Below are 24,574 nucleotides of genomic sequence, written 5' to 3'. Positions count from 1 at the left end.
TTTCTTTCCCTTGTTCGAGAGACCAAAATAATTAATTACCAGTAGTTTTTTTTTTTCGATTCTTTTGTTGTCAGGTAAAAGAAATAATTTTGCAAAATTTCAGCTTAATCCAAGATTAGGTTATGAGAAATAACGTGTACAAACTTTTTACATACATACATACATACAGACAGACATTCAGACAGACAGAAAGAGTGAGTTGATATAAGCTTTATAAAAATACCTTTTATCTGATCAGTGCACAGACTTTACAAGAGAAAAATCAACGACCCGCCGACTCATTGAGAATATATTTATTTTTTGGACAAACTAGGGGCCTACAGCCCAATGAATATAAATCGACACGTAGTTTATGTTAAACCATGGTTAGACTAATGATGAACTAGTGTGAAAAGAAAAAGTGCTGTATCTAAGAAAAGTTTATGAATTTAAAGTGGCTTTACGTCCTTTTATTTACTGACATGTTTCATCCAATAAAATTGTAAGACTTAGTTTTTGAAGTTACCATTGTGACTATTGTCTCTTACATTTTAATTATTTGTCCTCGTTTTCTTAGCAGCCCCCGAAAGGGGAAAAGAAGCTATTAGTTTTGTGTGAAATGTCTGTCCGTCTGTCCGTCTGTCCGTCCGTCCCGTTTAGATCTCGTAAACTAAAAAAGATATTGAAAATCGGACATCACAATATTTTAGACCATTCAAAGTTCTGATGCAACGGCTACTTTTTTTTTCTGAAAGCGAAAAATCTAATTTTTTAAATCAGTTATGCAAGTATTTTTTAAAGAGAAAAAGCTAATTAGTATGCATTATAAGTTAGACCTAATTTAAAACGAATAGTAATCTTAAAAAATTCATTTTCCTGTAATTTTTTTTATATTGCGGAATGTTAATTTTATTTTTATTTTTGTGGATTCGGATAATAGTTTGAGCCATTTTTTAAAAATTAGATCAATTTTAAGACATCAGTTAGGCCACGGGAGGCGCGGTGGCTGAGTGGTAAAGCGCTTGGCTTCCGAACCGGTGTCCCGGGTTCGAATCCCGGTGAAGACTGGGATTTTTAACTTTGGAATCTTTGGGCGCCTGTGAGTCCACTCAGCTATAATGTGTACCTGACATTAGTTGGGGTAAAGTAAAGGCGATTGGTCGTTGTGCTGGCTACATGACACCCTCGTTAATCGTAGGCCACAAAAACAGATGAACTTTACATCATCTGCCCTATAGACCACAAGGTCTGAAAGGGGAACTAGTTAGGCCAGGTTCACATCTAACTTTACATTCACTTTCACCTATCCTTTGATCTGCTGGACCGTTGGGGCACTACACAAGATCTGTTAACCTTCTTTCTCCATTCTTATCTCTCATTTGTCTTTGATATAATTTCATTTGCAAGTTCTTTCTGAAAATATTGAAGCCTGCCTGGATGGACCTTTTCGGGGGCCGATTTTGAGTTTGTGTTTCCACACAAACTGTCTTTTGTAACCTTGTTTTTTTTGTTTTTTGTTGTTTTTTTTTTTTGGTCCTCGACGCTAGTTTTGGGTGACAGTGTGGTACGTCTTCTGACGACACTTGTATGAACAAAAAAAAGAAAGGTCCACAACAAGACGTCTTGCTTAACACGGACGATCTTATCACGATCATGCCCATTATAGACTAATTTTAATGTTGGCCACTGTCTCCTTATTTTTTTTACCTACACTTTTTTAAAAACAAAGATGAATAGTGTTCTAGAGACGCCAGGAGAATGAATTTCTGAAGTTTAACATACAGGGAACTGCTCGATACAGGGCTACCGATACAGGGCTACTGCTCCGGGTCCTTTTAGGGGAGCAAGCCGCACTCACTTAGGCTATGGAAGTCGGTAACGTATTTTTCTTTGTTGTGGAGAGTGTCATATGTTTTAAATTTGGCAAACACTGCGTTACGATAAAGCCCAGGTGTGTATTTAGGGTTTCGTTAAGTCAACAACACAATACAGAAATTTATTAAATCAAGAATATATTTCCATCTTGTGTGAAATACGACATTCAGTCACAGGGGAAAAGGGGATGACCTACCAGGAAAATTTGGTATGATTTCTCGACGAGCAGGTCCACCACTGGTCCTTGTAATTAATACAACTTTCTAGCATTGAAACAGTTCTCCTGATCGATCGATTGTTTCTTCGAGCTATGTTCGCGGCCCATCTCTTTAGTTTCTAAGTCAAGAGTAACTCGATAGAACACGGCAAGTAACGGTGTCACGCTTTACTGCTCAGTTTCATCATACGATCCTTGCTTCAGGCAGTCTGGGTAGCACTCTTTCATAATTACGATATATCTTTAACATGTTTATCTAAAGTGTTGAAATATCGTTGCATAACGTTTTTAGCTGAATTCTAAAATGACAAAGGACAGAATTGAATCGAGTCAGGATACGTCATACAGCTCACGTGTACAGTCTTAGAGACTATTTCAGGATAGACTAAATCCTATTGATCCTTTTTTTTACGTTGTTGTTGTTTTTCAAAAATAGTTCCTACTTAAACAAATAATATATTGACCTGATGGGTTTATGTAGATCAGACAATGCGATTGCTTAGATTTTAGTCGAGTTTAAAATGTTTTTAAATTTACATGCAGTTTTTGATCACTTAACAATATCGTGATGCCATAGATACTGATTTAAAGTATTAACTCAAACAGACATTTTTTTGTTCATAAATACAATTTAATTTCAATACATTTACAGCAGTCACTGAGGCCCCGAAACAGTTAATACATCTCCTTATGTAGACTCTACAATCTACGTCTTTCCCTTTCTTCTCAAACATTCTAAACCAGTGATGCCCAGCCTTAGTTGGCCAGCGGGCCATTTTCATTTCCGACAATTGTCTTGCGGGCCACATCACCGATGATGCAAAAAAAAAAAATGAAACGGACCAGAAACCATTTTTTATTAAAAACCCATGGATCTAGAAGGCCTACTTACATCAATTAATGTGGTGTTTGAAATTTTAAATATCAAGCTGCATAGATGACACCAAGTCAGAGATCTAGATGTTCGTCTGTAAAGTGATTACGTAACATAGAAGGCAGAAGAGCCACGGGTCGGCCTCTTTACGGTATACTGATGTAGGTCTAGGCAACCCCCCCCCCCCCACCCCCCGCTACGACCATGATATATTAATTTTACATCACTTATAAATTTAGATAATTACACACCAGATATCTTTCCTGTATATTTGGATTTTTGAAATCGAAACTTTGACCACGTCTACTCATCCAATCGTCATCAATAATAATAAAATTAATTAACTAGTCGTGATTAATTAATTTTGTTTTCATATTTAAAAAAATGTTAGCCTACAAGCTAAGGAAGATAAAGCCTTAAAAATCATCTATTTTTCTACACAAAGCTTATCTCGCCTTAGCTTAGTATATTTTCTCTATAATAACAAAATTAATTAATTTCCACTTATAAGTGTACACAAATTATGATAACGACAAAGACTAATCATCAAAGGGCTTGAATTTTAGTACATTTCATTTAATAAAAGCGCTGTCTAATTTTACTTTTTTTTCCCCTTAGGTTAGCAATTTCAAATTTCAACATTACTCGATCCAGGGTCGGCCCTAACAATTGAGGGGCCCCATGCGAAAAGGAATGCGCGGGGCTCAGTCTGGGTAGGGATAGGCTAAGTATATGCCTTATGTCAAAATTAAGATTTAGTATTAGAAAATACATTCGTTTTTTTGCAATATTTTTTTTATGAAATGAAAGCTGACAGTGCCGTTTTTTTTTTAATTGCGCGTAGGATTGGCACCCTATAATGACAAAGTCAGGCCCTGACTGGATCACTGGCGGATCCAGAACTTTGGAGTGGGGGGGGGCGATTTTTTTCCAAACCCTAACCCTAACGCCCAGTAAACCCTACCCTATGCATAAACGTGCGTACAGCCTATATATATATATATATATATATTCTATATATGAGAATAAAATAAGACTGTTTCTCAATCTTCGGCGAAAAAAAAAACAGAAAAAAAAACAGTCATGTTGAGGCCTTTCTCTTGCAAGCTTGGGGTCTGGGAGAGCGATGTAAGTTTTTTCAGTGGGGTTCGGGGCGAAGCCCCGACACCAAAAAGCGTTTTCTTGCATTTTTCACTGCAGAAACGCATTCTCCTGACATCTACAGTTCATTATTGATCAGTAGGATTCGGGTCGAAGCCCCGACGCCAAAAGCGTTTTCTTGCATTTTTCACGGCTGAAACGCATTCTCCTGACATCTACAGTTCATTATTTATCAGTAGGGTTCGGGGCGAAGCCCCGAAGCTAAAAGCGTTTTCTTGCACTTTTCACGGCTGAAACGCATTCTCCTGACATGTACAGCTCATTATTTATCAGTAGGATTCGGGGCGAAGCCCCGACGCTAAAAGCGTTTTCTTGCACTTTTCACGGCTGAAACGCATTCTCCTGACATCTACAGCTCATTACTTATAAGTTGGGTTCGGGGCAAAGCCCCGACGCCAAAAAGCGTTTTCTTGCATTTTTCACTGCAGAAACGCATTCTCCTGACATCTACAGCTTATTATTCATTAGTGAGGTTCGGGGCGAAGCGTCGACGCTAAAAGCGTTTTCTGGCATTCTTCACTGCAGTAACGCATTCTCCTGACCTACAGCTCATTATTCATTCTATTATAAAGGAGATTAGATTATTAGGAGATAAGAATAGTCACTCTCAGAGCTGGGGATACCCAGACCTAAATGCCAGGGGAGAAGAAATTGAAGAATGGCAAGCAGAGAACAGACTTATGTTGCTAAATAAACCTGAGGACAAACCAACCTTTTTTTCAAGAGCCTGGCTAACATCAACTACTCCAGATCTAGCCTTTGCAACAGACAACTTATCCAAAAAGTGCACTAGAGAAGTTGCAGACCAGCTAGCCACCAGCGACCACAGACCCATATTGATCAGTATCGATACCTCCTTCAAAATATCAGAAAACTCCACCATCCCCAGATGGAACTACAAAAAAGCCAACTGGCACCTATTCTCAAAGCTCACAGACCTATATACAACTTCAATAAACTGCAAATCAAATCAGGTTAATAAGTCATTCTCAGCTTTCTCCAAAGCAATACTCCTAGCAGCTAAGGAATCAATTCCTAGAGGAGCAAGAAAAGATTATATCCCCAACTGGTCTGATCACCTTCAACAACTCCACAATGCCACTACTGAAGCCAGAAACACAGTAGAAAATAACCCTTGTATAGAAAATAACATAAATCTAAAAGCAGCTAACGCAGTTTTCAGGAAAAATTACCTTTCCGCCATGAGGAAAAGTTGGCATGAAAAAACAGAACAACTAAACGTAGATAGAGATGGCCACAAACTCTGGCGTATAGCCAAATGTCTCAACCAGGAAGAAAACAAAACAACTCCTATAGTAATAGAAAAGGACAACAAACCCCTGAAAGGCCATGAAGCAGCAAATGAATTCATTAAGTTTTTCCAAAGCGTAGGACAAATACAAATTAATGAAAGTAGAAATAAAGATGTAAACTCAGAAATCCAAGATAAATTTAAAGAAAACAATCCAGCTTACTCCTTGGGAATGACCACTAATCTTAAAATGAAGGAACTAGATGAATCCCTAAAAGCCCTCAAACCAAAACAAGCCCCGGGCCCAGACAAAATATCAAATGACATGCTTCTTCACTTGGGTCCTCAAGCCAAAAGAAAACTGCTACAATTATTCAATGCTAGCTGGAAATCTGGCAGAATTCCAAACATCTGGAAAAAAGCCATTATGATCCCTATACTAAAGCACGGCAAGCCAAGAAATAAACTGGATAGCTACCGTCCCATCAGCCTCACTAGCTGTACCTGCAAACTGATGGAAAGAGTGATAAATAGAAGGCTGACATGGATCCTTGAGTCAAATAACCTACTCACTGAAGCCCAGGCTGGCTTTAGAAAAGGCAGATCAACAGAAGATCAAATTGCCTTCATCACACAAGAAATAGAAGACGGCTTTCAAGAAAAGAAACCAACAACAATTGTGTGGGTTGACTTAGAAAAAGCATTTGACAAAGTCTGGGAACAAGGTCTCTTGCTCAAGCTAATCCAGCATCACATATCCCACAGAATGTACAACTGGATAAAGGAATACCTAAATAATAGAAAAGCCTTAGTTTGCATGCAAGGACAAAGAAGCCACACAGTGGGTATAAAAAATGGTGTCCCCCAAGGAGGAGTCCTATCCCCAACACTTTTCCTAATATTCATAAACGATCTAAATCAAAACCTACCCAAAAAAGTTAAGAGCAGCATGTATGCAGATGACCTTGCCTTAATTAGCACAGAAGAATATGTAGGAACATCGAAATTTCGATTACAAGATGCTCTTGATAAACTCAATAATTGGTCCAAAGACTGGGGCAGGTCCATTAACACAAAAAAGACAACATATACCATATTCTCACTGTCAACAAAACAACAAACAATAAAATTAACATTAGATAAGGAAGCTTTAGAAAAAAATGACAGCCCTACTTATCTTGGAGTCACCTATGACCCGAGACTAACCTGGAAAAACCAAATAGATAAAACACAGAGTAAAGGCATCCAGAGACAATCCCTCTTGAAAAAAATTAGCTGGCACAGATTGGGGAGCAAATCACAACATCCTGAAAAAGACCTATACCAGTTATGTAAGACCTGTACTAGAATATGGTGCCACAGCATGGGGCTCAGCAGCCCAAACCAACCTTAGAAAAATAGACAAGGTTCAAAATATTGGTCTAAGGATAATGACAGGAGCAATCAAAACAACACCCATAAGAGCTATGGAGGAAATCGCTGCCCTGATATCTCTGGATGAAAGAAGAGAAATAAAAATCCTTTCCCAATTCACAAAATTGGAAACCTTGGAGAGGCACCCACTCAGAACAAAAATCCACAAAACTGGCACAAAAAACCGTCTCAAAAGGAACAATTTCATACAGGAATCTCTAAACCTAAAAAAGAAACACCAACTTGAAAAAATTACTCTGGAATCCTCGATACACTATAATGAATCTCCACCCTGGGACGAAAGCCCTCTTCCTACTATAAGGGACCATATTGAAAACATAAAAAGAAAATCTGATTACAGACCAACAGAGCTCAAGGAAATAGTGAACTGTTTTCTACATACCAATTACCCTAGCAATCAGTGGATCAGAGTTTACACGGATGGCTCATCCCATAAAGCCACCACAAATGGAGGAGCTGGAATACTTATCGAATGGCCAGATGGAGGAAAACTAGAAAAATCCTTTGCAACTGGAGAGCTCTCTGACAGTCACAGAGCAGAAAGGGAAGCACTAGCACTAGCTGCTACCACGCTAGCAAATCATCCAAGTTTCCCTCACAGTCAGATTGTCTTTCTAACAGACGCAAAAACAACCCTCCAAAGCCTGCAAAACTCTGATTCCCCTTATATTAAAAACCTCAGAACAGCACTCACAAAGCTCAACCACAACAGCAAAAAAACTGTCATTCAATGGATACCAGCTCACATACAACTAGCAGGAAATGAGAAGGCTGACACACTCGCCAAGAGTGGGAGAACAAACTCACAAGTAAACTCTGCTCTCTATCCAGAAGAAATGAAGAAATTAATTGTAGATAAAATAAATGAGAAATGGACGAGCTCCCATCCAAATCACAAGAAAGATGATGCTTACTATAAGCTATCCCGACAAGATATGCGACAACACATGTTCCGGAAGCTCAAAATTGGAACCAGTGAAATCTGCCCATGTGGAGTATCACCAGAAAATGCCGACCACGTCCTCCAAAACTGCTCTCTCTACCAAGAGGCCCGTATAAGACATTGGCCCCAAATCACCCCAATAGAAAGAAAACTATATGGAGAGCTCCCTGATTTGGAAACCACTGCGCAGTTCATCTCATGTATTGGTCTAGTCATATGAACACTCCAACATAACAATGAGAACGATGAAGAAGAAGAAGAAATAAAGGACCTTTTGAATAATGTGGAAAAATATTCTAATATGAATTTATAGTCCCTTAATACATTGCAAATACAACCGATTTGTTCTTTGAAAAGATAGGATACCCCACATAGATTAAGGCTTTGAGGATCGCAGCCGAAAAAAAAAATTCCATTAATAATATTCAATAAAATTCAAGCATAAATTGTGAGTTATAGTCCTAAATTTATTTTAACTAGAAAAATATGAGATAGAGTAAAGGTTGGAAAAAGTCGACTAGGAAAAGATTATCTGGCTTTTGAACTCATCTCAACCGTGACTGTTATATTGAAAAATTTCGTTTGAATTATAACTTTTCCAAAGCAAAGTCTTTCTTAAAATAGTTATGATAAATTCATGTGAAATTACACAAACTCTGTCTGGAAAGGAGAACGTCGGTAAAATGAAAACGATTAATCCTCGCTCCTTTTTATAATTTTTGCTAATGATTGCATTTTGCATTAAAGAATAGGTGTTGGGCGACTCAATATAATAATTTACTTTATAGCATATATAAATTATATTAGTGACAGATTTTTTAAATTTTGTAATTTCTTACTATAATACAAAAAGAAAAAGTATTGGTTTGTCCGATGCGGGGAAGGTGATTGCATGTATCGCACTTCCACCTGTTTATATTATATAGATATTCGACTAATTTTGTTCACATACTATGATTTTTCCATAAAAGTAGCACCGCCCCCCCACACACACAAAGGGTTTAGATGGGAAGGGCGGTAGTGGTATTCGCTCCTCCCCGACATAATATAAAGACCGGTTAAAATACCAATAACAAGTTTTAATCATATACATATTTAATTGATTCTGTTAGTAAGCTGTGATTTCTACAAATAAATAGGACCGCCCCCCCACTCGAAAGTTTATGGTGGGGGGGGGGCGGAATGATGCCATCGCCCCCTCCCGACCCTACCAAATCGGCCAAAATACTAGAAAGGGGGGGGGCGAAATAATCTAAAAATAGGTTGAAATATAAATAATTAGTATATATTAATAACATTAGTAATAAATTCGTATACAAATTGTGTGAATTCTATACTAAAATTCGTCCGCCCCCCCCCCGGTGGGGGTCGGCCGAGTGGGGGGGGGGGCGATCGCCCCTACCGCCCCCCCCCCCTGGATCCGCCAGTGGACTGGATCCACATCTAGATATATATTATATTCCTAAGGGTCCTGATTCATTCATATAAGCCTACTGAAGTACTTATATAGGCCTATCACTAATTCTCCCTCGAATTGCGAGGGGGGTTGCAAGGCCCCTCCTCTATTTATTTTTTTTTTACAATAATATTACAATTAATTAGATCATTATATCAACATTTGTTATACAACATGCATAGGAAGCAACTCAAAACGTAATAATTAAATTTACGTCAATCGTTCGATTCACTAAATATGTTAATTAATCCTTAAGTCATACGTTATTAAAAGTGTGTGACAAGAGCAATGACTTATAGTAATATGTTTATTAAATTAATGTAGGCCTAATTTGCGCGACCCCTGTATGGCGCGGGGCCCACTTTGGAGCAATCTGTCAAATCCTCCTAAGGCCGGCCCTGGATGTATGGAATTTTCATTGAAACATTCATTTGCCGAAATCTCGCGATTAATGTATATTATAAATATGTATAGGTCTGTGAGTTATTTGTTGTTGTTTTTTTTTTAAGCACTGGCCTACACATCTTTTTCTATGGGATTGTTTCTATTTTTCAATAGCTAAAGAGGTTAAGATTAAGATCTATATCATCTAGATATTTAGTCTTAACATCTAAATCTAGATCTAATTCTTGTAAAGTCAACAAACGTGAAACGAAAAGTAGATTTGATTAGATATATTCTAAGTGTAACTAACCTTTAGAGCTAGATCTAATCTGAATTTGTAGTCAGTCACTGATAAATAATGTCTGATGCATACGATAGAAATCGCAGGAGAAGAAGGAGGGATCGCAATGATTTTGGAAGACACAATGAAGATGTGTCTCCGACACTAGCAACTCCTGCTCCAAGCAAACCGCCAGTTACGATTTTAGGTTTGGCAAAACCAACTCGAGTTCCTTCCACTACAGCTGTTGTTGATTATCCTGCCTCAAATTTTAGCAACACTACCAGTGAAATAGATTCTTCTGACAGCTCCTTTCATCAAAATGTAAGTTTAGATCATGCTATTGGTGATACTTCAACATCTGATAAACCAGCGGTTGTTGTTTTGTCATCATTATCCTCAGACAGTAAAAGCCATTTGACCCCATCAAAATCAAATGAAATAGATTCAGCTGAAGCCAGATCAAATTTAGATGACAGTTTGCATTCCTCTGAAGAAAATGCAGTCTCTAGCAAAAGAACAACAGTTGCTAGTTCCGTTGGAAATATAATTAGTGGAGTTATTGACCAAGGTGCCCAGACTCAGCTGAAATTGGCACCACCTCTAGAAAAGCAAGTTAAAATCAAGTTAATTGATGACAGTTTCCAGTGGTGTGAAAGTGGAGTTGATTTAATGCTTGAACAGACAGATTTTCTAGTGGTTGGCGCCATAGGTTTACAAGGTTGTGGGAAATCCACACTTTTGTCTCTTCTTGCTGGTAACACTCATCAAGATGCATATAGAAACTATTTTTTCTTCCCACAAACAAAGGAAGCCAAGGAAGAATGCCTTTTTCAGACCTCCGGAATCGACATGTTTGTCACATCTGAAAGAGTTATTTTACTTGACACTCAGCCATTACTTAGTGCTTCCATGATGGACTGCTTGTTACGTTACGAAAGAAAATTCCCTTCAGAATATACGTCACTACAAAATTTTATAGAAATGCAGTCAATGCAATTGTTAACATTTTTGTTATCTGTGTGCAATATTATTCTAATTGCAGATGACTGGTTTATTGATATAAATTTTCTAAGATTAATTCAAGATGCTGAGATGCTAAAACCATCAACCCAACCTCCTTCAGCTACAGCTGACAATATCTCTTCATCAAAAGAAGACACACTGGATTTTTATCCTACAGTCATATTTGTTCACAACAAGGCCACTCGTGAAGACTTTACTCCTGACACATACTTTTCTATGCAGCAAATTTTGCATAAAATATTCATCTCCTCAAAGCTTAAAATTCACAGCGGCATTAACATGACCAACAATGCCATACATGATTCAATTATTCCTACGCCTCCAGGTGCGGAGGAGGATCCTGCTAGCAGTTTAAATCTGCTTCTTATTCCGCAGATGGAATTTTACAAGTCAGAACCAGAATGGCTGCAAACAACACTACCAGAATACAGAGGCTATCCAAGCTTCAATACCATACTTTCTTTCTTTCGTTCTCAAATATTATCAGCCCCTCGCTCACCAATGACTCATACAACACTAACTGAAAAGAATTGGTATCACTTTGCAGCCAGAATGTGGGAAACTGTTAAAAAATCTTCTTTGCTTGCTGAATATAACAGACTCTTGTCATCTACTGCCTAGCCTACAGATAGTATTATTATATTTGTTTTCATTACTTTAGAAGTAGAAAATTGTTTTCAAAAATTACTTGGAATTTCATTAATTAAATATTGTTTTAGAAAGTAACATATATACCAAGTATTTTATTATATTATTTGTAAATTTTAAGTAATTGTTAGTATGGGCAAAACATCACACCATTTTTTAACTTCTGCTATAGTGTATGAAAATATTTGTTTAAGTGTGGCATTTGCATCGTTTTGTTTAAATTCCCAATACCTACTCCTTTATAATAGTATTCTTTTCTCTTGAAAATAATTGTTAATTTTATGTCACATTAATGAATCACAATCAGAGGAGAGAGGTGTTTCTAAAGTAAAGGCTAGGTATGAGATGCATGTGTTTCTCTTATCACCTTACCTAACCTAAATCCCAGGACCATTTATAAACATAGACTTGCAAGATTGAATTCAAGATTATTACTTTATAACCAAAACGACAAAAAAAAATGGCAGTGGGCAGAATTTGAACTTGGGATAGGCACAATCATTAACTACAGTCTAAAGTGCATGAACAAGCAGCCCTCTAAATGATCCATGTAGTAACATCCAGTGTATATGGAATCTGTGTTGTGTAGAAGTTATAGAGCTAACTAAATTACTTGTGAAATATTTTTTACGGTAATATGAAATATTGGCATAAAGATATTTTAATAGATATTTTAAAATATCTGTACATATTATTTATTTTAGAACTTAAAACATAAAAATGTAAAGAAGATTTTTACCCTTTAAGACAGCGGTTCATAACTATTTAGTGCCGCAACCCCTTAATGCGATTCTCCAGTAGGAAGTGACCCCCAACTGTATAATATTTTCATCCTAGGTAAATGGAAATTGGCTAATGCTGATATTCATTGCTAGAAGTTGAATACAGCAAAAGCTTTATGTAAAATAGTAAAATAAATGTGTTTATATTATTAAATTGCTACAAAGTTTTTTCACTTTTATTTTATTAAATTTTATGTTTGACGATCCTTTCATAATTTATTAAATGAAAATCGATGTGAGTAATGTGATGCCCCTTTGTTTTGTTATTATAAATAAAAATATATGGTACAAATAAGATTGTTAGAAACAACAAAAAAACAAACAAACAAATGAAAAATCTGATGATAAATAGACTAAAAATTCAAATTTCTCATGGTTTTATGCGCCCCATTCGACCCCCGAAGGGGTCGTGACCCACAGGTTAAGAACCTCTTCTTTAAGACCTAGGTTTCTACAAAATAGCTGTAGTAAAATTCATCTATTTCTGTTGTTTGGATAGCTAGGGGATGTGTGAAAATCCAGAATTTAAATACCTAGACACTACCTTGTCTAAACATATTAAAGACATTTGTATCAGGAATGGCTTTACTGCTTGGCCACCACTAATAACATCCAGATAACACTACCATATACTAAGATGTGATAAATCTTAAAATTCATTTTCTTGTTTTACAATTAATGTTCTTGTGAATAATAAAATTGTTATAATAAAATGATAATTTCAAAGAATGTTGATATTTTATTTTGTTACCATACTCATTTTTAGGCTTTTAATCATTTTATTAAATAACAAGACTATTGTTTAAAATACAGGGTTCAATCTGGATGATTTTCCAAAAAGTCCTTTTTTTTTAAGTGATTCTATTTCTGCATCAATGTAATTAGCATTGATCAGAGAGTAAAATTCAGTTTTCACCCCTCCAAAAGATAGCTTTGCATCATTAGCAAAAGGACTGTGATGCAATGGTTATTATTATTTTCCCTTTTTCACCCTGCTTAAAAGATTTTATATATAACTAAATCTTGATACATATTTAATTCTTTTGAATTAAATTGTAATAGCATACAATAGACAAATTTTTATGATTATCTCCAGTTCCGTGATTTCTAAAGGTTTGAAATAATGGCAAGATATTGTAAGCAGTGGTCTATTTTATGTTTCTTTTTGTTATCCTTGCCTGTATTCAGCAATGACGTTTCTTTGGATCGCAAATGTAGTTCCTACGACTTTTGTGAAAGCTCTCCAACTGTCTCTTCAAGCTGTCAGTGCAGGTAAAATGGGCACCTGAGTCGACCTTTACAATGCTTCCAGGGGGCACCTCTCCTTTAAGCTTACCAAAAACAGATTTAGCATATCTCTTACATGGCATTGGTGTCAAACTAGAAACTATTGCCTCTATGCTCTCCGAATGTAAGACACATAAGTAAACAATGAAAATTGTTTGTGGTAAATAGAAGAGCCACATGCATTCCTTATTTCTTAGTGCCATTTGAACGTAAAATGGGTTACCTCAACTGGTGAAGAAAACATTTGATATATCACAATTAAAATGTTTATTATTGTTTTGACTAGAATGAAACGTTGCCGTCAGTTTGGGATGTTCCTTCAGAATGAAAGATAATTATATCTTAGCCCAAGCTTCCCGCAGGTGGAAGCGGGACCATTGAGATGACAGAGAACTTACCATATGATCAGGCAGCTATCAAACACGGACTAAAATGAACCTCTTAAATATTAAAAGCTTAGATTAGTCTTCAATAATGATTCTCATCCTTGATGAATTGTTTTCATAGTGTATTTATGAAATTTATTTAACAATATCTGTATTTAGGGAATACTATTACATTTTGAATGACAAATAGTTTTAAGACATGTGAAGAAAAAAAGAGGAACTGCTCATCTATACCAATCATACATATATTATATATTCATTAATAAAATCCTTTTTTTAATTCATTACTGGCTATTAAATCATTTACTTTTTCCTTTTTGTTACAAGACCTCAAATCAAGTCATACTTTCAGAATGGAACCTTGTGGGTAGGCAAAGGGTGGGTGGATGTGATTCTTGAAAACGATTTTCCTAGAAATTGACAATTGATGTTCATCGTTGGTAAAAGAATTAGAAGCTCTTTGGCCACACTGGGATAACTCTAGTTTGAATGTCATATTTTTCAAAGTATAAAAAGGAATTAATTTAACTTTTGCTAGAGAACTAGAAAATATTTATCTTGAACAAACTATGCGTCTTCAGATAGACCACAAGGTCTGAAAGGGGAACTTTACTTTATTTTTTAGTAGATCTACACAGTGGCGTCACAAGGGTCGGTGTCACCCGTTACGGTTAATTAGCTCATGGTATCACCCCTCCCCCAAATCAACTTTATCCACTTTTCCCAATAGAAATTCATTTTGTTGAACCAATACAGAAAGCTTATTATCTATTTCATCGATTTCTGCGCAAATGTAAATTAGTCAATTCTATTTGAAAATCCCATTGTTTATGACATTTTTCAATAGTTTTGCATATTTAACAATGTGTATTGATTAAAATCACCTAAACATATATATGTTTCTTTTGCTAGACTTTTTAGATGAAAATGGTATAACATTTTGCTGTGTTTTTCTAACTTTTATACCTTCTAAAGGGGAAAATGTAAGTTTGCCGCTACCTTGGTCTCGGGAATGGCTTAAAGCTCACCTACTATTTTTCAGCATTTCTGAGCTTCAGAAAATTGAGAGAATTTTGATCATTCAGACAAATTTACAATTGTCCAGTTTCAAGGATGTTACATTGAAAAAAATAGAATGAAATGGCGAAAGTTTTGCCAGTCTGTCAGCGTGCTGGAAAAATGATTAGTGAATGTTCCAAACTACGCGAGCTTATGAAGATGTAGGGGCGAAGAGTTTGAAAGAGAGGGGTAGGCCTTGGGCCGCTCACGAAATTAAAGATTAAGGATTATGAATTCACACCTAGGGAGTCAAAAGAAAGTCTAACCCGTGAGAGAGTATGTGCAAGGAGTGAAATGTGCCCAGAAGAGAGGGGGAAGTTAGAAGGGCTAGAAACAGGTAGTCGTCTTACCCGGGAGAGAACAGTAGACCTTGGGCCGCTCACGGAATTATAGATTAAGGTTTATGAAATCACACCTAAGGAGTCAAAAGAAAGTCTAACCCGTGAGAGAGTATGTGCAAGGAGTGAAATGTGCCCAGAAGAGAGGGGGAAGTTAGAAGTTAGAAATCAGTCTGAAGAAGATGATCGCCAGTGCTCGGTGCTGGTCTTGTCTTCATTTGTTTGACTTTACCTGCGTCAAGGGGAGATGTGCCACCCAAATCACCCCACCCAATTTCTCAAACGTCACATACCTAATTAGAATATATAGATCTATAGTCTATAGGTAAGCCAATGCTAAATTAACTGAGCATTTTTTTTCCCAACAAACCAACTTAAAAGTTGATTTAAGACAAAGGACAGAGATGAATGGAGAAAGACGGTCAACAGATCTTGCGTTGTGCCTCAACGGTCCATCAAACTAAGTCACTATTGATCTAGATCTAATAATCTAAATAAGGGATAGGTGAAGGAGTAACACGGTAACTATTTATACCCCCTTTACAACACGGGAACTATTTATATCCCCTTTACAACACGGAAACTATTTATATCCCCTTTACAAACTACTGAGTCCATATTTTTAGATGCTTAAGACTACCGCATTTATTTTTTATAAATTGGAGATCAAAATGTAAACAAACAAAAGATCAGAGAGTGTAGAATGTTAAGATTTCTATCTAGACAGATAGATATTTTAGATCTAGATCATTTTAATATATTTAAGTGACTGTAAATGTGTACTTTTTTTCTAATAGACCTAGGCCTAGACATCTAAATCTAGATCTACTTACTTACTAGAGAGAGAGACTAAGAGAGTACTTTAATGTCTTTAATACCCAAATTTTTTCAAATCATCATGATGACGATGATGATGATTTATTTATTTATTTTTAATTTTAGTTTATACTATTATTAATAAAAATATTATTTATATTTTATTATTTTAGTCTATTATTAGTCTATATTATTATTATTATACATCTAAATCTAGTATCATTCTAGTCTTCTAGAATCAAGAACTAGTGTAGATGATCATGATATGATTATGATGATACTATATAATTATGTTAGATTTAGTGATAGATCTAGATCTATCTATTAAATCTATAGGTACTAAATGATAGATTTAGTGATAGATAAAATCTGATAGATCTATCTATAGGTGGGGCTAGTTATCGGGCACAATTTTCAAATTTTGATGTTTTAAACACCAAACTTAACATGCTGTAACTTAAACACTCAGACAACAACTAGATCTAGTACTAGAGAAAATAAAATGAACTTTATCTCTATATTTATCAGAGTTATACAGCAGAAACTTGGTTGGGTTAAGGTTGTGACAATTGTCCCACACTGGGGTAAGTTGACACAGGGCATGGGGTAAAATGTCACACATTAAAAAATCACCATATCTTGCTATGTCTAAAAGAAATAACATAATTAGTCAAGATTTTGTTCTTGTAGTAGTTTCCTTGACTGGTCGTCATAAAAGAATGATATTTATGTGAAGGTTCTGAAATGTTTTGGAGCTAAGAAGGAAAGCTGTAGGTTTTTCTTCAAAATAATGTTTATTTTTTCTATATAATATTTGTAAACTATCTGTTCACTTCTCCCACCAATGCACCCACCTCCAACCTTTCTAAATAGTAGGACTGGAGAACTTCTTTCTTAAACTAAATGTTGTGCTCAGAGGACAGATATATTTTCTGTATGTTGATGCTGGCATAATCTTTGTAAACAGCATTATTTAAGGAGAAAGTCGCTGAAGACTATTTAGGTAGCATCCATAAAAAAGAATCCATAAAACAAATAATTATTAATAAATAAATATTATTAAAATTTGTTTCAAAATGCTTAATCTTCATTGGGAAAAATTGTCACAACTGTGACATATTACCACAACCAGTGTGACAACTTCCCCCACAACAATTTTCATAACATTTATTCCAATAACATTTTATTGGGTCGAGCTTTAAGAAAAAAAACAATTTCAATGTGTAACTAATACATAGAGACATGAAACAGTGTAATGTTGGATAATCATTTCAACATTATAAGTGTTTTACAACAAAATTACGCAAAAATAAAATTCCACTTTCCTAACTGTGAAAACTTATGAACCCTCCTTAAGTTTAAAATGCGAAAAGGTATCGAATTCACTTTATAACTATTTGTATATGTTTCCGTAAACATCTGAAATGTAGTTTCGCATTTTTGATAGCTTATCAAATTATACCGATATAGTGTTTGTGACAACTTACCCTGTTACTTTTTGCCCTACCTTCCCCTACACTATAGCTGCTACTGTGCTAGTAAAGATAGGGCCAGTAGGGCGGCTAGGCCAGTAGCAAGCTAATAATGCTGCTAGATTCTATTCTAGATGTAGATCTAGTAGTTTAGTACTAGAATACTAGTCTAGATTTAGTATCATTTAGATCTCATCTAGATCTAAAATCTTATCTTTTTATCGTATATAATACAGTCATCATAATACAGATGTTACTTCAAAAAAAGAAGATGATTACGTCCTATGCGGGATGCATTTAGTCATGCATATTAATAATAATAATAATAATCTTTATTATCCGTAAGGAAATTTGTCTTAAAATTTGTGCATTACACCAAACAAAAAAACCATTATAACTATAAGAAACCAAAGTGTTCATTCACACCAGACTCACTCATAATTTACATGTGACAAAGTTTATACCAGATTGTTCTTATTTAATGATTTGATTGCCAGGGGAACAAAAGAGTGTTTGTGTCTATTTGTCTTTGCTATCGGTGTCTTGTATCTCTTTTGTGATGGTAAAATCACGAAATCCTGACACAAAGGGTGATTTTTTATTTCGAGGATCTTGTTAGCTTTTTTATAGATGTTTGTCTCAAACAACTGCCCAAATGGGGTTTGTTTTTTGCCAATGATTTTGCCAGCAGCATTGAGGATTCTATTAAGTTTATTCCTATTTTTAATGCTCAGATTGCCATACCAGGCAGTGATATTGAAACTGAAAATATTGCAGATGTGAGCATGATAAAACATAGCCAAGGCCTTTTCGCTAACATTAAACGAGGACAGTTTTCTTAGTAGTCGTAATCTTTGCTGCCCTTTTTTGCTGATGGCAAATGACCTAAATTCACTGAGCTCTATATCTTTTTTTTTTCATGGATACACATAATATAGGACGTAATTATCTTCTGCTTTAAACCACTGTATGTAATTATAAGATATTTACTTTTTTAGAGTTATGACAAGGGAAAACAAATTTGAGGCCTTGAGTTAAAAATAAAATGAACATCAACATTTAACAAAATGGCAGCTAGTTCTTTGCAGACAAGTTTTAAGTGCAATTATTCATTGTGCCCAAAGAAATTTATCTTATCTGAGAATGAGGCAAGAGTGCAAGTTAGAGCATTTGAGGTTTGTATTAAACTCAGCACATTTAAGTTCACATCTTTTTATCATCTAGGTATCCTTTTTAAAACTTGGTAAATATCTAAACACATTATTCGATTCTGGGATGAGAATCTAAGTCTGTTATATCATATTTAAAAAAAGCTAATTTAATTAAAAACTATTTAGTAAAAAAAAAACGTGCTTACTTTCATCCTCTCAGCCAAAGTCACCTGTGAAACTGTTGGCAGTAAACTGGCAAGAAAATGCGACAGCTGTGTTCCACTATGACTGCTGGGAAACTCTGCTGCGTGCTGCCAAGCATACAGATTCCCAAGATCAGACATATTTATCCTTGACAGAGATAGAAATGATCTTGGAGGCTAAGAAGACAGCTGAGTATTTTGACTCCCTGGAAAGAGTGCAGGCTCAAGCATTGCACATTGCAGAGGTCATTAGAAAGAGTCAATACTGTATTGCTTTTACTGGTAACGTATGGAAATATTAACGATACTTTCTAACTTTTCTGCTTTTGTCTCTTTCTCTATTTGACTGTTAACTATTTCCTGCTTTTTTTAACTTCAGGATCTCAGATATAAAATAAATATGACAGCGTTAGTTTGATAAAGGCTAACATCTACTCTTATATTCTGCACAATTTTTGTAAAATGATAAATAAGATGTTTACTCTTATGTGTTAATCTTAATTTAAATAAACAGTCATAGAGAATTTTACAATGGCAAGTTACTGCATGGAGTTGACTGATAGTGTTTTTTTAAAGGGTTAAGTTTTATGTTTATGTCAGGTTGTGTTACCGTTAGAATGACCAGCTATAATGAATCTGCTTTTTTATCCAGCTGACTTAACTTCATAGCTTAAATGTTTTATGATATACTAAATACAATATTTTATATAGATGCCCTCTATCATTTAAAAAAAATATGTTAACATCATGTTATGTTCAGTCTACATTTGAATAAATAGGTGCTGGTATTTCAACTGCAGCTGGAATTGGAGATTTTAGAGGAGTTGATGGGAAATGGACAAATTTAGACAAACGAAAACTTTATGGTAAACTTCTATCACTACTTTTAAACATTTTTTTTTCAAATCTATCTAAAGGGAATTGGCTAACATGAATAAATTCAAGAAGACAATAATTTAATTTTAAAAAATGTTCCAGGAGTCACAACACATCTATTTAGCCTACAAATTGTACCTGCAGGTGAGATTTAAACTCTGGCCCTGATAAGTCTCTCTTGAAGCACATTATTAATCATATCTGAGCTGCAAATTATTACTTAGTTCATCAAAACTGCCTGGTCACATGGTATGGGTGCTGGACTGTCGTCTCGATATATTTGGGTTCATACCCTGCCAGTTACTGTTCCCCATCGTCCTGCTGGAGGTTTGGACTAGGAAGTATCCTCAACTTCAGTTAAATGAGTTAGTTTTTTTGATAACCTTTAAAAATATCAGAAAAAAAAAAGAACTTAAAATCTAAATGGCAAATAATGTAAAGGTCATCTATTTCCATGGCCAACAGTTAGCAAGGGTGTCATGTGGCCTGCACAACAACAAACCACTCTTACTTTCACTAACTAATGTTAGATACCCATTAGATTGGATGTGCTAAGGGGCATCCTAGAAATCCCCAAATTTCAGTCTTTACAGAGATTCAAATCCCAGACCCTTTGATTCAGAAGCCAATCGATTGGCCACTAAGCCACCATTAATTTAGAACATTAAATTTCTTTTAGGTGCCAAGTCAGCTAAAAGTGGATCATCTAGAACCAATTTAATTGACTTACGGCCAACCTACACCCATGAAGCCCTATTTAAGCTCCTGGAGATGAAATTGCTTAAATTTATAATCAGCCAAAACACAGATGGCCTTCACCTTCTTTCTGGTGTTCACCCTGACCAGATTGCAGAGCTACATGGGAACTCTTTTGTGGAGAAATGTGAGAAATGTCACTCAAGATTTCAAAGAACATTTCCAGTAAGAATGCACCAGACAGGAGTTTGTCCCCCTAAGCCATGCCCAAAATGTAACATTAACCATAGGACAGGTCGAAAATGCTCAAAACCTGTAAGTTTAAAGCTTATGTTAATTATAATTTTAAAAAATAAAAACACTTAACCTTTTTAAATATTTTATTTGCCATAAAAAAATCTGTATTCTTAACCAAGTTCTTATTTCAGATCTTGCTGTTTTAGTCTATGAATGCCTTGCAATATTAATAAATGGATGAGAATGCTGCCCTTTAATGCTCTAATTTAAATAAATAAACATTTTTGTTTCTAGGAATGCGAAGGTTGCCTAATGAATACCATCATAAATTTTGGGGACCATCTGGAAACACCTGTGCTTAACAAAGCAAAGAAAGAGGCAGAGCAGGCTGATGCAGTCCTAACTTTAGGCTCAACACTGATGGTGTTCCCTGCCAATGAGCTGGTTACCTGCGGACCTGAGCCACACAGGCTCATCATCTGCAACAGGTAAAAAACTTTTTGATGTCCCTGAGACAGAAGCAAAAAAAATTACCTCAGTAAAAAAAACATTTTTGTGCTTTGTATTTCATTATCATTTCATATCTGCCTGTGTTCTGCATGGCCACCTACAAACTTCCTCAAGGTGTCTGGGTTCTGGGTGACTCTTTCCTACTGTCCCCATATCTTGCCCATCTGCTTGGCATCTGCATCCAAATCTTGGCAAATATTTTAGCTCTTCCCCTCTTCCTTGGGGGTTCCAGGTGAGGGCTTATGTTGTGATGTTTGATGCAGGCTTGGAAAAGGGTGTGGTCTATTCATCTCCAGCATCTCTGAAGGATATTTTCTTTAATGTGCTGCTACTTCTTTGTTCTTTGTGCTCTTTATATTTACGGTAGATTTTAAAGGAAAGGTAGGTAGGACATCTGTTTCTATGATTGACAGTTAAAGAGGGTGTCATGTGGCCAGTACAATGACCAATTGACTAAAATTTCCTCAACTTCTGCCAGGTTGGGTTGGGAAATTTGAACCTGAGACCCCTAGGTTCAGAAGTCAAGTGCTTTACCACTCAGCCACCGAGTCCCCGATCATTTGAGAGAATCAAACATTTAGCAAATGTTGCTTGGGCTTTGTAAAATGTTTGTTTTACATGTTTCGGATGTTCCTTCAAAGCTGAAGATAATTTACTTCCTAGTCAAAACTTCCTGGAGGATGACGGGGGATTGGAGTTGCCAGGGTTTGAACCTGGTACCATTTTTAAATCCAAACAACAGTCCAACACGCAAACCGCATTACCAGGCAACCATCCATTCATATTATCTTGACCTTGAATTCTCCATGCACCATCCTCCACCCACTTGCTATAGTTTTGGACTAGGTTAGACACATTTTTATTTCTGAAACATAAGGTAACACATTTTTATTTTTAGACAAATCACAGCTTATGATGAGGAATGCTACAAGACTGGAAAAGATGGGAAGCAGCTTGGCTCACGGGTGTTTGGCAACTGTGATAATCTCATGAAGGAGGTTATGAAGAGGCTGATGCCAAAAGCAGAGTTAGATCAATGGGAGGCAAGCAGAAGTTCTAGAATGAAGGAGTACTCAAAGAAGCGTGGGCCTGAGATATAGGCCATTTAGCTTGCTGATAAAGTGTTTGTCATTCTTTGTCCCTTGAAGAAAAAATAATTAGGGCTTTGATTTAAGGCACCAAAAGTCTGAAAAAAAAAATGGAAATAGAAATACAGTAAAACATCTATAAAAAATTACAAACTTTTTATGTCTTTAACAAGTACTATTGGAGTTAGACCTATTAAAAATGGGTGCTAGTTAGCAGATGAAACTCACTGCCTTAATGTTTGATTTATCCAAATCTGTGACTTATTCGTTATTCATCATTATGATAATTTTCAACTAATAAACAAAAAGGGTCCTGTATTCAATCTGTTTAATCCTAGTTTTTAGATCTTTTTACTATTTTCATTGTAACAATGTTATACTGTACTTTTGCAGTTCAGTGTTTGTTGGCTAACACCTGTTTTCATCTTTTGGCATCTTATCTTAAGAACCTGTTCATTTGAATTTTTTTTCCCCAGTGTAAATACTATCTGTGATACTCTCATGAAGAGATATTTCCTATTTCATATTTTTCAGAAGTCAAAGCTGTTGAGATTGAATTTTATAATAACTTATTCTGTAATATATTTTTTTGAGATGGCCTTTCTAAAATTGTGATACTGAATTTTGATCTGTATACATTTTGTTGTAAATAACCAAAAATGTAACTTTTACACACCAAATTTTACTTGTCAAGCATTTTTAAGCAGTTGCCTAACCTACAATTTTTGTCTGTAAAATTTCTTGCAATACGTCTTAAATGTAGCATGATTTTCATCAATCATATCTACTTGCTACTCCATATAATATTGTTTATGTCATACACATGTTTAAATGGAAGCTACACAATCATAACCATAGCTAATTTTCTAATGTACTGATGTCTAGTCTACAAACTTTCCATTAGCATGTTGAACCTTTGGGTCACCGCAAGTGTTCTGTTGTCAAGTTCCCTCAATGCCTCTCTGTTTTCTACTTAACTTTCTTCTTTCTGTGTCCATTCATTGATGTTGTCTTCCTTTTGTTTCATTTTCCCCTTTCTTAAAAGGCTTATATTAACTCACTCACTCTATCTGTCTATCTGTCTGTCTGGTAAAACGTTTGAACATGTTTTTTCTCACATTCCCTATTCTCGGATAAAGTTAAAACGTTGCACTATTATTCATTGAACCTGACAGGACATGAATCAGTCTAGAAAATTAACCAATTAGTTAATATTTTGTTTGATATCAAAATAAGGAGAATAAATGCTACGTAATGAGAGATGTGGATGTATACATGGATTTAATTCCCTTATTACATTTTGACACATTTTTTCCCACTTTGTTTAATATAGCCGAAAGCGAGCTAAACCTTGTAATTTTCATATAAATGGCAGTAATTAGCTATTATTTCCCTTACATAAGCTTTTTTGTTTTTTTTAAGTATTTTTTTTCTGTTGCTTGTTTTTAAATCACCTGCTACTTGCACTGCCTTTCTTGATTCCTGTTAGACATTTCTCAAAGCCTCTCTCAATAAAGTATTACCTATGTAACTCAAAATTGGTTAATTTGAGGGGAACTCAGTAACCTTTTTTTTTCAATCCCAAACATTACATACCCATCGGATATTATGACAAGGCATAGCCTCATTCTCTTATTTCATCTATACACTATTTTGATGGGTTCAATGTTTCAAGCATTTTCAGTAGAAAAAACAAACTGAGAGGATAAGCTTATTTTGTCCTAATCTTCATTTTCTGTTTGATATTATTCAAAATGTGATGACTCAAAAAAAAAAACCATTTCAAACCTACTTAAATCTATTTACTACAATTTAGTCAGTTTGCAGTACGGAAGTAATACTTAAATGGATCAAATTTGTTTAACTTTCAAAGGTGAAGTTGAAAAACAAAGATGTTTTGTTTTAGTAAACCTTTTTAATTTGGTATGTTTTCAACACCTTCATAGGTCTACTTACATATTTAGGTTGGAAAATATTTATTCTTGCACTAATTGCTTATGAATTCTTTAAAAAAACAATTAAAGCTGTATCATTGCTGATTGGAATTTGTTTCATAGTCTTATCAATGTTGTAGTTTTAAACAAATTGTTAGACATACTTGATGTTAATTACTTTTTATTGAGCTAGATTATTTGAGAATCATT

At 35.4% G+C, this 24,574-nt stretch overlaps 2 protein-coding genes across 8 annotated transcripts; both read left to right on the top strand.

Moving 5' to 3' along the window:
* Positions 1-9,763: 9,763 nt before the first annotated feature.
* On the top strand, positions 9,764-11,900 carry LOC106073427 (nonsense-mediated mRNA decay factor SMG9-like). Its single transcript, XM_013233969.2, has one exon. The coding sequence runs from the start codon at positions 9,934-9,936 to the stop codon at positions 11,500-11,502; it is 1,569 nt and encodes a 522-aa protein (XP_013089423.2). The 5' UTR covers positions 9,764-9,933; the 3' UTR covers positions 11,503-11,900.
* A 4,086-nt stretch (positions 11,901-15,986) lies between these two features.
* On the top strand, positions 15,987-24,469 carry LOC106073429 (NAD-dependent protein deacetylase Sirt6-like). Of its 7 annotated transcripts, none has more exons than XM_056031825.1 (8): positions 16,029-16,238; positions 16,726-16,781; positions 18,668-18,844; positions 19,041-19,305; positions 19,803-19,889; positions 20,579-20,910; positions 21,127-21,320; positions 22,241-24,469. In XM_056031825.1, exons 3-8 carry the CDS (start codon positions 18,737-18,739, stop codon positions 22,440-22,442), a joined length of 1,188 nt encoding a protein of 395 aa, XP_055887800.1. In that variant the 5' UTR covers positions 16,029-16,238; positions 16,726-16,781; positions 18,668-18,736; the 3' UTR covers positions 22,443-24,469. The 7 variants fall into 7 exon arrangements, with proteins under 7 accessions (XP_013089429.2, XP_013089428.2, XP_013089427.2 ...); XM_013233972.2 differs by having other exon boundaries at positions 16,042-16,152; XM_013233975.2 differs by lacking the exon at positions 16,726-16,781 and having other exon boundaries at positions 15,987-16,054.
* The last annotated feature ends 105 nt before the right edge of the window (positions 24,470-24,574 follow it).

The sequence above is a fragment of the Biomphalaria glabrata genome, chromosome 6, assembly GCF_947242115.1.
Source record: "Biomphalaria glabrata chromosome 6, xgBioGlab47.1, whole genome shotgun sequence".
NCBI classification, from domain to species: domain Eukaryota; kingdom Metazoa; phylum Mollusca; class Gastropoda; family Planorbidae; genus Biomphalaria; species Biomphalaria glabrata.
The sequence above is the reverse complement of the archived record's forward strand: the minus strand, read 5'-3'. Positions and strand labels throughout refer to the sequence as shown.

Excerpts from the sequence above, each read along its gene's own strand:
- LOC106073427 (XM_013233969.2), top strand. The coding sequence starts at position 9,934 with ATGTCTGATGCATACGATAGAAATCGCAGGAGAAGAAGGAGGGATCGC.
- LOC106073429 (XM_013233975.2), top strand. The coding sequence starts at position 18,737 with ATGGCAGCTAGTTCTTTGCAGACAAGTTTTAAGTGCAATTATTCATTG. Across the intron at positions 18,845-19,040 it reads TGCAAGTTAGAGCATTTGAG|CCAAAGTCACCTGTGAAACT; the intron begins GTTTGTATTAAA and ends TCATCCTCTCAG. Across the intron at positions 19,306-19,802 it reads ATACTGTATTGCTTTTACTG|GTGCTGGTATTTCAACTGCA; the intron begins GTAACGTATGGA and ends TTGAATAAATAG.